Source organism: Ochotona princeps, chromosome 2 (assembly GCF_030435755.1).
Source record: "Ochotona princeps isolate mOchPri1 chromosome 2, mOchPri1.hap1, whole genome shotgun sequence".
Classification (NCBI taxonomy): domain Eukaryota; kingdom Metazoa; phylum Chordata; class Mammalia; order Lagomorpha; family Ochotonidae; genus Ochotona; species Ochotona princeps.
Genome location: NC_080833.1, coordinates 110,485,484 through 110,499,897, shown reverse-complemented (window position 1 = coordinate 110,499,897; position 14,414 = coordinate 110,485,484). Strand labels below are relative to the sequence as shown.

The window sequence follows — 14,414 nt, the reverse complement described above, 5'->3', positions numbered from 1 at the left end:
GCTGGGGAACAGGCGAGACTGCATCTTGTGGTCCTCCACAGAGAATACGAGTAAGATCAGGACATTTGCACACCCCGCTGGTGCCCCAATTCAAGTGCTTGCCCTCTATCGGTACCCCTCCCCATTCACACAGGGACTCGGGAAAAGCCTATCTTGGCGCCGTGCAAATTTTGGACTCCCCACCTCCCTCCCCTGCCATGGGGCAGAATCCAGAGACCTGGGGAGGGGGCAGTGGGTGGGGGGTTGGTGGCCGGGGCGCAGGGCCCCCCCAGATGGCAGGGGGAGAGGGGAGGAGTGGGAGGCGGGGCCACCTCATTCCTGGGCAGGGGCGGGCTGCACAGGGTATAAAAACCGCCCGCGCGGGAATCCAAGCCAGCTTTGGCGGTGCCCTCAGACTTGTCCCGGTCCCAGAGTTTCTTGGTGGCGCAGAAGGACTCCTTGAACGAAAGGACTCAGAGTCCAGAGTTCCCACCGAGGGATCTAATCTAGGGGACCGCCACCCGCGCAGCCACCATGTCCAACTTCTCTGGCAACTGGAAGATCATCCGCTCAGAAAACTTTGAGGAAATGCTCAAAGCGCTGGGTAAGGAGGTGGTTGCAGGGTCCAGCAAGGCTGGGGGGCGCGGTAGAGTCGGCAGAGATGGGCACAAGAAAGAAAGGGAGACCCGGACCAGGACCCGGGGGTGCGTGTGTGGGGGGTGGGGTGGTGGTGGGGATAGGGAGCCTACATCTCCAAGGAAAGGAGCAGGTCTCGTAAGTCCCTCCTGGGGGAGCATGGCCAGAGTGCCCACAGAGCAATACCAGCCCCAGCTGTGACTCAGAGCCTTCCAATCAAGAGGAAAGAAAGCAGAAACCCGAGATCTAGCCCCAGCCTTGGCCAGCTAGGCGAGGCACCTGGCTCTCTGCAATTCAGAAGCTGCTGGCTGGAAGAGCGGGAGGCAGGCCTCCAGCCTGGGACCCCTTGGAGGCCTTCCAGATTCCTTCCCTGTGCGCCCTGCGCAAGTCCTCACCTCTCTCCCCCACCTGCCAGGTGATTTGCATCTTCCCTTCCCCCTCCTGCGCTTTTCCCCCACCCCCACCTATGAGACAAATATTTTCCTACCCAGAGCGTTTCCAAGAGTCCTGAAATTGCCCAGGATAATTATCACTTTCTTGGGTTTCAACAAATGGCCTGGCGTGAAACCCCAATCCCACATTTCCGAAAATCCAGGTTTCTAACCCCTTCTCTGCCCAGAGACCTGCTGTTCCGGGCCAGGGGGCAGGCTAGTGTTAGAGGTGGGGGCTGCTGAATGGCAGCCAACCCACCCCTCCAACTCTCCTGGCCCACTTCTTGCAGGGTTCTCTCTGGGGGTTCATGCTGAAGGGGTGGGGCCAACCTTTAGTGGCTGAGGAGACCACTCCAGGCAACAGGGGCTTCAGCTATTGGGAGCCCAGCGGTAAGCCTGCCCTCCATTTCTGGATTAAACAGAGACTCTAGATGGCTCAGGGGCTGGGGGAGGGCACCCTGAGTGGGACAAGAGACCCAAGCCTGGACCTCAGAATGGTCTAAAACACTGATGGAAGAGCTGATATGGTCTTCGTGCCAGTCAAGGGTCAGTTCTTCCTGCAGTCTGACCACAAACACCTCTTGCAGTCTAGTCTTCCTTGCTGAAACAAATATGATGGAGATATTTCTAAAACATCACTGCTGCCGCCTCCCCCACCTGCTTGGGATCCTAGCCTCACGCCCCTGCCCCCCCCCCACACACCTCCAGTGGATGAGGTGGTGGCTGGGCACACCCCCCAGGCCCAGCTGGAGACTAGGTTCCAAAGCCCAACCCTGTTTGTCCTCACTGCAGGATCCCTCAGAGCCACGTGCCCTCCTCAGGCCCTGATAGGGGGCAGATTGAAAGCAGACCCATTAGACAAACACGGAGTCTGCCAAGGTCAGCAGAGCGTAACTCCGGGGCTGCTGGAAGACAACCCAGCCTCAGCTCTGCAGGACCCCTGTCCCTCCTCTTACCCCCACACTTGCTGTTTTCGAGGGTCCATCTCCTGGTGAAGGAGGCTCCGGGTGTTTGGAGGTGTCAGCTCCATCAGCTGTGATGGTCACACAGCAGATTTTGTTACAGCGAGAACAATGCGTGTCAGGTATATCTGGGTGGACTTCCCAGCTGGCAACAGAGCACTGCAGCCTCTCTCTCCCTCTGTCTTTTATGGTTTATTTATCTATTTGAAAGACAGGACAAGAGGGAGAGATGTGCAATCTGCTGGTCTATTCCCCAAATGGCCACAATAACCAGATCTGATCCAGGCCAAAATCAGGGCCTGGAAACTCCAACCTGGTCTCCCATGTGGGTAGCAGGAACCCAAGCACTTGGGCCATTTTCTGCAGCGTTCTCAGGTGCATTAGTAGGTTGCTGGATCAGAAGTGGAGATGCCAGGACTCAAACTGGCACTATAATAACAGGATGCTGGTACTGCAAGTAGCGGCTTAACACATTGTGCCAAAACACTGCAGTAGCTTCTTGGTCTAGGGAGATGGGGCAGGGTGTGTCTCCTCTACCAGGATAACTGGGCCTGGGGAGCTCAGTTATTTCTCCAGGACCCAAATTATCGGCAGCCAAAAAGTAGGGTTCCTGGGACTCCCAAGGGGTGAGGTATCTGCTTGGCAAGGGGCTATTTTCCCCAGGCCTGGAAGAGGGCCAGGAAGTTGAGGCCAGCTTGGCCCTGCTACCCCTCCTTGCATCCCTGAAGTGCTGCCCTCCACTTGCACCCCTCCTGCCTGGCCAGGCCAGGTCACAGAGGGTATGGAGCTCAGACCCTAGTCTGTCCAGCAGTGTCTTCTGGCCTGTTTGTGGTCCTATCCCAAAAGAATGCTCTCTTGCCTCCTATGCCCCCTTTCTTTCCTTTCCTTCTTTCTTTCTTTCTCTTCCTTCCTTCCTGCCTTTCTTTTTCTTTTCTTTTTTTAAAATATGGGATTGTGGTGCTTTCAGGGTGAGGGATAGCCAATTGGGCCATTGCGCCAACCCCATCCACCTCTCTCTTACTGTGGGAGCAGAGGGCAGGGGTCCCGTCTGAGAAAGGCTACTAGAACACAGAGGCTGAGTGAGACGGCCTGGCCATGAGATAGCAAAGGGCGATCCTGGAGTAAGGGACTCAGCATGGGAGGAGGGAGGCAGTGTCAGTTTCTGTACTTCCCACTCGGGAGAGGGGCCTGGGAATCTGAACTCCCACTCCGGCTTCATTGGTAGACGTTATGAGACTCAGCACCGTAGCCTAGTGGCTAAATCCTTTCCTTGCAACTGCTGGGATCCCATATGGGCGTTGATTCGTTTCTCTACTACTCTACTTCCCATTCAGTTCCCTGTGGGTGGCCTGGGAAAACAGTCAAGGATGGCTCAAAGCCTTGGGACCCTGCACCTGCGTGGGAGACCTAGAAGACTCCTGGCTCTTGGCTTTGGATCAGCTTAGCTCTGACCATTGCAGTCACTTGGGGAGTGAACTAGTAGACAGATCTTTGTCTATCCTCCGTATATTTGCCTTTCCAATAAAAAGAAAAAAAGAAAGAAAGAAATAATAAGACCTGTGCACATAGTTATGGCTTCCTGCAGACCTACAGCCAGGCCTGGCAGCACGGGGGCCATGTCCGAAGCCAGCATCCTCATTGACAGTGTCCGATGATCAAGGAATTCAAGATTCAGAGAAGTCACACCCTTTGCCCACTGTCAGGCAGGGTGCTGAGCCAGGAGGACACCTTGGGTCTGATGGGGGGATCTTACTTTGGAGTCTGGGGCACTCTGTGGTGGGGGGAAGCACCTCCCCATCTCCTCCCCACTGAAGAATGCTGGTCCCCATGCCTGTCTGAGGAGCACATGCTCAGGACTTCAGTGGGGAACATACCATAGCAGGTCTCCAAAGGAGAAAAAGAACAAAAGGCCACAGGCAAGCAGAGCAGGCCCAGATAAACCCACAGAGGTGGCAGCAGGTGGGAAAATTCTGGGAGCAAAGAACAGAGATTTGGAGAACTTAGTCCAGGCCTGTTGCCTTACAAGCTGAGGCTGGGGCTTGAACAGACCCTCCAAGGACTGGGGCACTGCCTCTCTGGCCTTACTGCCTGAGCCTTGCCATTTTTCAGGGCTGTGCCACCCCATGTCCCCTTCAGGGTACCCTCCCTGGATGCCCCAGACAGGGAACTGACCACCCTTCTTCCCCGCCATCCATCAAGGCAGAGGTCAGTCAGCTCCAACTGTGACTTGGGCAGAGAGGGATGAGGCAGATGCCTGGAGCCCACCTCTGTCTCCACAGGAGTGAACATGATGCTGAGGAAGATTGCAGTAGCCGCAGCATCCAAGCCTACTGTGGAGATCAAACAGGATGGAGATCATTTCTACATCAAGACCTCCACCACCGTGCGCACCACTGAGATTGACTTCAAGATCGGGGAAGAGTTTGAGGAACAGACCGTGGACGGAAAACCTTGCAAGGTGAGTGCCGGGAAAAGGGGTCCCTCGGAGCTGTGTCCTCTGTTGCCTGACCTCTCCATAGGCCACTTTCCAGGCTCTTCTAGATTCTTATCTGCGTTTTCCCAGAGGAGCAAGTTCCCAGGGAAGATGGGGATAGAGTGGGAGTAGCAAGGTTGGGGGGTTCTGGACTGCCCAGTCCTGGCTCACTCAGCCACTTGTTGCTGCAGAGCTTGGTGAGATGGGAGCGTGAGAACAAAATGGTGTGCGAGCAGAGGCTGCTGAAGGGAGAGGGCCCCAAAACTTCCTGGACCAGGGAGCTGACCAACGATGGGGAGCTGATCCTGGTGAGTCCTCCCTCCTCCCCTCATAGTGCTGCCTTTGGAGATGCCCCGGGGAGACCCAGGGGTGGCTGAGGTTCGAGGATGACTGTAGCCCTTCTCTTGTGCCTCGTGGTAGGGCTGACTGCCCAGGACTGAGCTGACAGCACGAGCTAGAAGTGGTGCCTCCGATGGTGTGGGGAACAGGACGTGCGCTGCTGGTGGGTCCCAGCAGCAACAGTAGCAGGGTTCCATTGGCAGGGACGGGAAGACCTGGTCCCCGGGGCTTTTACTTCTGGTTTCCCTGTAGTATTCAAGGCTCAGGTACCATGAGACAGGCTTCTGCCCCTTCCTTAGGCCAGGAAGTGCCCAAGTGTCTCCACTCAACCTTGTCCAGAGCGGTAAGACCTGGGGATGGGAGGGCCTGCTAAGCTGACTCTGACTTCTGTCCTTCCAGGTCATGACTGCGGATGACGTCGTGTGCACCAGGGTCTATGTCCGGGAGTGAGGGGCCATGAGAACGGCCCGATCCCACCTCTACCCATGCTCCCTGCCTTGCTCCACTTCCCGCTGCCTGCCACCCTGCCATTTGTGCCTTGCTAGGCTAGTCCTCCCCTTGCCCCGGTCACCTTCAGGGGCCCCTGGGTATCTCTGGTGGGGTCTGGCTTTCTTGGACCCCTTGTCCCTTTTCATATAGCAACAAAGAGGTGCAGACTGCCAGAACCCAGATGGCTCCTTCCGGAATCACTACCCGCCCTATCCCCCACCCTCCGGCTCTGCCACTTCCCTAAGTCAGCAGCCCCAGCCCCAAGTTGCAAGTGTCCGACTGAGACCAAGGATCTGAATTGGGAAAGGCTGGGTCTCTGGCACCTACTCTTCGTTCCTGTTGACTTGTCAGTTTAGAATATTTATTTCTTTATTTTATTAAAAGGTTTTTAAAAACACATCAAACTCTTGTCCCTGACTCATTGTACAAGGGGTGGGTGAGTTGCCTTGCCTCCAAGACCTTGTGAGAAGGTTAATATGCCCCCCCACACCCTCTCCGCATGCCACTGAACCTCCCCAGCACCCCTCCACGCCTCCGCTCCAGGCGTCATGATCCCCAGTTCTGGCTTACAAGGCCACTACCAAGGCCTGCTGGCTTTTCCTCCCCCATCGACCTCCCTCAAGGAGTCCAGGCTCCGGGGAGCTCACTCCCACCTTCTTCTTCCATGTTTTCCATGATGGTGCTATCACCTCATTGCTCCTCCTCCAACCTCAATCTGTGGGCGACCCCAGGCCTGGCCTTGGCCTCCTCTGATTCCCAATGAACTCATCCACAACCCACAAGCTGGCCTTGCTCTGGCCAAGGTCTCTTGGCCAGAGGTCTCTTCCTGTCCCTTGTCTCAGACAAGCCCTTCCCTGCCCCTGCCCCTCCTCCCTCCTTCCACATTTCCCACGCACCCGCTCTGCCTCTGACTTTCTCATCTCCGCCCTGGAGTTGCGCACTCAGATCTTCCCATATCCCACCGAGACTCTCTCCCACTCTCCCCTCCTCCCCAGGCCTCTGCCCTTGACTAACTCCTCTCCACTTTCTCAGTTTGAGAAAGTGGCAGTTCTAACGAGTTTCCCTGCCCCACTCCCCACTGTCATAGTGTGAAACAGCCAGATGTGTGCACAGGGGCTGGGATGATGGCAACTCCAACCTGGCTCTACAGTAAACCCGTAATATGACTGCATGCAAGTTTCTGAGTTTCCCTGAGCCTTGATTAGTTGTTTTAAAATTATAGTATAGTGGGCCCGGCACAATGGCTCAATTAGCTAAATCCTCACCTTGCAGGTTCCAGGATCCTATGTGGGTGCCAGTTCATGTCCTGGCTGCTCCACTTCCCATCCAGCTCCCTGCTTATGGACTGGGAAAGCAGTGGAGGACGGCCCAAAGCCTTAGGGTCCAGCGCCCTCATGGGAAACCTGGAAAAAGCTCCTGGCTTCAGATCAGCTCAATTCTAGAAACTACAATCATTTGGAGTGAACCAGATGATTTGGAGTGAGTCAGAGCATGGGGAATCTTTCTATTTCTCCTCTCCATAAATATGATCTGACTTTCCAATAAATATATTTTTTAAAGACTTATTTATTTTTATTGGAAAGCCAGATATACAGAGAGAAAGATCTTCCGTCCAATGATTCATTCCCCAGGTGACTGCAACAGCCGGCGCTGTACCAATCCAAAGCCAGGAGCCAGGAACCTCCTCCCACATGGGTGCAGGGTTCCAAGGCTTTGGCCCGTCTTCCACTGCTTTCCCAGGCCACAAGCAGGGAGCTGGATGGGAAGCGGAGCTGCCAGGATAAGAACAGGCACCCATATGTGATCCTGGTGCGTTCAAGGCGAGGACTTCTGCTGCTAGGCCACCGTGCCGGACCCCCAGTAAATATTTTTTTTTTTAAAGATTTATTTTATTTTTATTACAAAGTCAGATATACTGAGAGGAGGAGCGATAGAGAGGAAGTGGAGCTGCCGGGATTAGAACCAGTGGCCATATGGGATCAAGGCAAGGACCTTAGCCACTAAGCCACGCTGCCGAGCCCCCCCCAGTAAATATTTTTAAAGTAAATAAATAAAAGTACACAGCAGAAACTAAAAAAATAAATAAATAAAAAAATTTAGAGGGACCCTGCGCGGTGGCCTGGTGGCTAAAGTCCTTGCCTTAAATGTGCTGGGATTCCATATGTGTGCTGGTTCTGATCCCTGCAGCCACGCTTCCCATCCAGCTCCCTGCTGGTGGATTGGAAAAACAGTGGAGGTTGGCCCAAAGCCTTGGGACCTGTACCCACGTGGGAGACTCAGAGAAGCTCCTGCCTCCTGGCTTTGGATCAGTTTAGCTCTGGCCATTGCGGCTACTTGGGGAGTGACCCAGCAGACTGAAGATCTCCTCTTTGTCTCTCCTCCTCTCTGTATATCTGACTTTACAATAAACATAAATATTTTTTAAAAATCTGAATCTCATTTCTTCTTTTTTTAATGATTTATTTATGTTTATTGCAAAGTCATATATACAGAGAGGAGAAGAGACAGGAAGATCTTTCATCCGATGATTCACTCCGCAAGTGACCACAATGGCTGGACCTGAGCTGATCCAAAGCCAGGAGCTTCCTCTAGAATTTCCCATGCGGGTGCAGGGTACCAAGGTTTTGGGCGTCCTTGACTGCTTTCCCAGGTCATTAAGCAGGGAGCTGGATGGGAAGCAGGGTTGCCGGGATTAGAACCATCATGCGGGCCCGGCGGCGTGGCCTAGTGGCTAAAGTCCTCACCTTGAAAGCCCCGGGATCCCATATGGGCGCCGGTTCTAATCCCGGCTGCTCCACTTCCCATCCAGCTCCCTGCTTGTGGCCTGGGAAAGCAGTCGAGGACGGCCCAATGCATTGGGACACTGCACCCATGTGGGAGACCCGGAAGAGGTTCCAGGTTCCCGGCTTCGGATCAGCGCGCATCAGCCCGTTGCGGCTCACTTGGGGAGTGAATCATCGGACGGAAGATCTTCCTCTCTGTCTCTCCTCCTCTCTGTATATCTGACTTTGTAATAAAAATAAATAAATCTTAAAAAAAAAAAAAAAGAACCATCATGCATATGAGATCCCAGTGCATTCAAGGCAAGAACTTTAGCCACTAGGCCACCATGCCGGGCCCTCTTTTTTTTTTTTTTTTTTTTTTAAGATTTATTTAAAGTGAGAAGGAAAGGCAGAGAAAAAGATCTCCTGTTCACTGGTTAATTCTCAAGTGGCCATAATGGCCAGAGCTGAGCTGATCTGAAGCCAAGAACCAGGAGCTTCTTCCAGGTCTCCCACACAGGGTGCAGGGTCCTAAGGCTTTGGGCCATCCTCTACTGCTTTCCCAGTCCATAAGCATGGAGCTGGAAAGGAAGTGGAGCAGCTGGGGACAGGTATTGTTGCCTATATGGGATTGCGGTGCATGCAAGGCAAGGCGTTCTGGGCTCACTGCAGCAACTTTCAATACCAAAAGGAAACCTCTCCTGGGGTCTGTATCTTCAGCATCCCAAGATCCTCTTTGGTTCTGATTGGGTCACATAGCCACTCCGTGCTCCATTGCTGTAGTTGGTCCTGGACTTCATGCCCCTTCCTCAGTCCAGGAATGGCCAGGATACCGTGATAGTCCTGCAGGATTGCCCGGGGAGGCAGGAGTAGACTTTCAGTACTGGCTTATGAAGTCGCAATGGTAACAACAGAGCCAGGCCTCCTCTCTACTGCAGTCTCTCTTTATGTCCAGAAGAAAGTCACAACTGACAGCAAAGGCTCCTGATGCGTTGGCCCAAGCTTCTCCTTCCCACTTTGCTGCCCCTTCTGCCCACTGGCACCACTTTCCTACTCATTCCTCCCTGCTCAGTCCAAAGAGAACTGTACTTGCACACAGTTGGCAGGCAAGTTGAGCCCCCTCTCTCTGCAGGACCACCATGCTTGAGGCCAAGCCCTCCCACTGCTAGCTCGTGAGGGGCCACATGCCGCAGCCCAGGGCCAGGATGGGCAGACACCAGCCAGGACCTTGGGCAGAGAACTCTGTTCTTTGATTGTGGAGTGGAGGAGATGAGGGGCTCTTTCACTTGTTCATCCAACTGTTTGTTTTTGCCTGTTTGTTTCATTTTTAAAGATTTATTTTTATTTGCAAGGCAGACTTAGAGAGGAGAGACAGAGAGAAAAAGCTTTTATAGGCTGGTTCACTCCCCAAATGGCCACAACAGCCAGAGCTGTACTGATCTGAAGCCAGGAGCCAGGAGTCTTCTTCTGAGTCTCCCACATGGGTGCAGGGTCCCAAGGCTTTGGGCTGTCCTCCACTGCTTTTCCAATCCACCAGCAGGGAGCTCATGAAAAGTGGAGGGGTCCTGAACCAGTGCCCAGATGGGATGCTGGCACCCACCGCAGGTGGAGGCTTAACATCACACACTACAGTGCCAGTTGCTTTGGAGGATTTTTTTAAAAGGGGCCAACATTCTTTTGTGTTTGCAATTCCCTGTGGCTCTCAGGATTAGAGAAAAGGGAGCGTTAAGGCTGAGCAGCAAAAGTGAGATGCTAAAGCTGGGCAGAGGGCAGACTCCTCTAGAACTCACAGACGGGGGTGCAGGTGTGAGAGGAAAGGGCGTGTTGCGAACGTCCTGGGCTTCTGATGTTCTCAGAAACAGAGAAATGACTCAGGCAGGATTGGCTGCCGCAAGGGTCTGTGTGAACACTGCTGTTTGCTGAAATCCAAGGCGATTCAGCTCTTCAGCCTGCAAGGCCTGGCTTCCTCTCTTCCTGCCTGCATCACCTCCTTTCATCTCACCCATCCCTGGCTCCCAGCCATCTGATCCCCATCCGGGTCCCTGACTCCCACCCCGCCCCGATGGCTGGAGTTGGCAGTCCATCCAGTCTCTTTCCGGAAGGAAGCTGTTAAGCAAGGCAGAGAGAGAGAGAGAGAGAGACGCCTCCATTCTTTTTCCTAGGAGACCCTAAAGGGAGCAGAAGGTCCCTGTTCAAGGGTTGTGTTTTTCCCCAGAGACTGAGACTCCCTGGGTGTGGAGCCAATTTTCCTCCCTCCCCACCCCAACCCACCTCCTAGCTCCTGGTGTTCCAGAACTATCCTGCTCATCAGCCCAGGGTGATGGGCAGTCACAGTCCTGGACTGGGAAACAGGATTGGGCAGGGGCCGCTCACCCTGCTCCTCCAGTCTGGGCCAGCCGTGAGAAAGTCCTTCCAGGTGCCCCTCCCAGCCCCAAGGCCCTCCTGCACTCCTCTTCCCGTTACTCAGCAGTGCACCTAGGAAACAAGACACAGTACACAACCCCCACCTGCCACCCACCAGCAGACACACACACACACACACAGAGCACCAAATTCGGGGAGATCACTATGGGTAGAGCCTCAGCTTCTCTGAAGCCAAGGCTACTTCTCTAGGTCCAGCCATGCCACCTCCATCTCAGGAGAGACTGAACAGGACCTGTGAGGCTGCCCCAAGGGTGGCCCGAGTGGGAGGAAGGGAGGGTTGTGTATGAAAAACTTAACTGTCCTTGGCTTGGGGAGGCGGAGAGACATGGCTCTCACACAGGTCACAGGGTATGTCCTGGGGGATGCTGTACCAACAGCTAGAGGAAACTGAGGCAGAGATGCCTACCCCCTCCTCTTCTCACCTTCCTCCGGTGATGCACCGTCTACCCCTACAAGAGACAGAAGCACAGAGCTGAAAGGCCCAGCAATAGCAGCCAGAGATTCAGGGCACAGGTAGGATCAGAGGGGACAAAATCCAGAAAGAGGCCAGGCCCATGGGGCCTCTGAGGCCCCAGCATCACAGGTGTGGCAGGAGAGCCATGTTAGAGCAGCCACGGGGACGGGGCATGGGAGGGGAGGAGAGCCAGGGAGACAGAGAGAAGGAAAAACTGGCAATGATGCACATGCCAAGAGAGAAAGGGGCAAAAAGAGAGTCAGGGGCTACCACTGTGGCACAGCAGCCTAAGCTGCTGTCTCCGACACCAGCATCCCATATAAGCACCAGTTCAAGACCCAGGTACTCTACTCCTGATCCATCTCCCTGTAAATGAACCTGAGAAAGCAGCAGAGGATGGCCCAAGTGACTGGGCCCCTGCACCTACGTAGGAGACCCCTAAGAAGCTCCTGACTTGGGACTGGTCCCGCTCCAGCTATTGCAGCCATCTGGGGAGTGAACTAGTGAGTAAAAGATCAATCTCTCTCTCTCTCTCTTTAGCCTAGTGGCTAAAGTCCTCACCTTGAAAGCCCTGGGATCCCATATGGGGGCCGGTTCTAATCCCGGCAGCTCCACTTCCCATCTAGCTCCCTGCTTGTGGCCTGGGAAAGCAGTTGAGGACGGCCCAATGCATTGGGACACTGCACCTGCGTGGGAGACCTGGAAGAGGTTCCAGGTTCCCAGCTTCGGATCAGCGCGCACCGGCCTGTTGCGGCTCACTTGGGGAGTGAATCATTGGACGGAAGATCTTCCTCTCTGTATATCTGGCTGTAATAAAATGAATAAATCTTAAAAAAAAAAAAAACAGAATGAAAGGAAAAGTAAGACAAACAGAATATGAGAGGCAGAGACATGGAGAAAGTGAGACAGAAGATAAGAAAGAAAGGGAGAGTGGGGAGGAGCAGAGGGGAGGGAGGAGGTCAGGGAGGGGTACAAAGGGAAGGGGGTGGGGAGGCAGAGGAGGGAAGAAGAGTGAGGAAGGGTCTCAGAGGAGCGGGGTGGGGGTGCTCCCCTGACCCCGGGTCTAACAAAGAGCTGCCTAAGAGGCCGAGGCTGCAAGATGGATAAGATGGATGGGGGCCAGCAGGCAGGCCCTTTGTGGCTGGGGGGATGAAAGGGAACAGGCTCTGAGGACAGTCCCCGGGGGTTCCCTACCTCTTGTTGGTGCCCCTGCCTGAAGTGACCTCAGGCATCAATGCAGTGTGGGGAGGAGCAGGGGAGGGGAGCCGAGTCCAACCAGGGCTTTCTCCCGGCTCGGCCAGTCCTACCTGGGGCTGGGGGACCCACCCCCAGGTGTTTCCGGGGGGGGGGCTCCATCCCTGGGGGAGGATAGGGGGGCAAGCAGGGTGCACCCCACAAAAGACCCAGGGAGGCAGGTAGAGCTGGGGCCGGGATGGCTGTTCCAGCCCTGGCTGGGGCAGGGGGAGGTGCTCCCACCCGGTCTTCCCCTTGAGGCCAGGTGCTGCCCTCCTGACCCTTTGGCTTCCTGCTGCCCTGTGCCCCTCAGGCGCTGCCAGTCGAGAAACCAGTTCTGTTCCTGCCCTGGATAAGGATCTCAGGGCTGGGCTCTTCCCAGGCTGAGAAAGCTGGCAGACAGACAGTACCCGCCCTGGTACTGGTTGCCAAGGCCTCCCCACTGCCACGACCGACCACCACCCTGTCCTTAGAGCTCCCCGCTGTACTTCAGCTGGTGGGTGGGTCCTCAGGGATCCCCTTTCCCCCTGCTGTTCTAAGCCACTGTACCCTTACCCCGGACCCACACCCCAGAATTGCCTCCAGCAACCTGACATCCCACGATCTCCCTCCACATATGGACCTTCCACAGTTCTGCCCTTACTTCATTGCTGCCCAGGAAAGTTCTGCTGGCCAGAGGTAGGGACCTTCCTTCCCATGGCTTCTTCCCCAAAACCCTCAGGGTGGCCAAGTAGCTGGGGCCCTGCTGCCCTAACTCCCCACTTTCCAAGAGTGTGTGCCTGAGCCCCCTCTGCCCCTTCCCCAGGCTCCCTGCAGCTGCTCTCATCAATCTCTTCCCACAGCAAGGCCAAGCCCTGGTCCAGTCACTGGAGGGGGTCTGGTGAAGTAGGTTTGACCTCACTTAACCCCCAGCCCCTATCTCTTCTGGAACCATCCTTCATTCCCTGGGGCTTTTGTCCATCCCCTGCAGGGACAGCCCCCCCCCCCACTCCCAGCTGGAAGGGCTTTAAAGATTATTGTCACCCTCTCTTTTCTTCCCCTTCTTTATCAGAAGTCGGTCTGCCCATGCTGCCCCTCCCCCACCGCCTCATACTCAGCCTGGTTCCTGTCTCAGCTCCCCCCACCCACCCAGGGATCTGGCCCCCGGCAGAGGTGAACAGGGAAACCCATCAGCCAAGGGGAGGGCAGCCCTGGAAGCTGCTGGAGAGAAGAGAGGGTGTCTGGGCTGGTCCTTGGTTACCACTCCACCCCCACTCCCCGCCCCTGGAGGTGAACAGGTGTGTGGTGTCAGGGCCAGGCCTGGGGACCCAAGCTAGTGAGTCAAGCTGCAGCAGCTGCACAGTCCCCTACCGGCTGGGAGCCCTCCCTTCCGGCTGCCCCAAGGCAGAATTTTAGATGCTGGGAATTCTAGAGTCAGAATCCTCCAGAGGGAGGGCACCTCAGGGATCACTGACTCCGCTGTGTGCCTGAGTGTATGCATGCGTGCATACATGGGAGATGGGGGGCTATGAAGGGGTATTGGCAGCTCAGAGTGTCACTCAAGCCTCCAAGCACACAAGTAGCCTAGGTTCGTACCAATCAGGTGGACTCCTGGATGGTGTGGAGAGCAGCATCAGTCTCTCCCCGTGGCCGCCTCCCTAACTCCTGGCCTGCAGAGGCAAGTGTTGCCTCTGCCAAGCCTCCCTCTTGAGCTGCCAGGACAGGTGTGGAGATTACTGGCTAGGATTTCAGGAGGAGCAGCCCAAGGGCAGGGGGATCTCAGGCTTACCCTGGAGCTGCCTGGGACCCTCAGAGGCACAACCTGGTTCCCTAACCCCCCCTCAACCTGCTTGGGGGGCACAGAAGTGGATCCCAGAGGAGGAGCCAGGCCACTGCTTGGGGGGCCCTATCTGGCTGGGCGCAGGTGTCACTGCTGTTTTCACATTCCCTAGGGGGTGCCTTCAGAGGCAGGGCCCCTGGTCCATGCCTGGCCTTGGAAAGTACCCACCTGTGCAACCATGTACATTTATTTCCTTGACAAGCATGTATTAAGCATCAATTATGTGCCAAACCCTAGTGTGCAGGGTCAAGGAATAGTTCCTAAACTCCTATCACGTGCCAAGCCCATGGGTTCCTGCCCCTGCCCTGTCCCTCAGGTACCTGCTGGGTGCCCAGGGAGCCCTGTTTTCCAACCACCAGCTTCTTGCCATCCTGCGGCTGCCAGGGGCCCCAGCTCTAGCCCCTTCCTCACAG

General features: G+C 55.4%; 1 protein-coding gene across 1 annotated transcript; it reads left to right on the top strand.

The window, feature by feature from the left end:
* Positions 1-378: 378 nt before the first annotated feature.
* On the top strand, positions 379-5,660 carry CRABP2 (cellular retinoic acid binding protein 2). Its single transcript, XM_004589042.2, has 4 exons — positions 379-583; positions 4,288-4,466; positions 4,673-4,789; positions 5,220-5,660. Exons 1-4 carry the CDS (start codon positions 514-516, stop codon positions 5,268-5,270), a joined length of 417 nt encoding a protein of 138 aa, XP_004589099.1. The 5' UTR covers positions 379-513; the 3' UTR covers positions 5,271-5,660.
* The last annotated feature ends 8,754 nt before the right edge of the window (positions 5,661-14,414 follow it).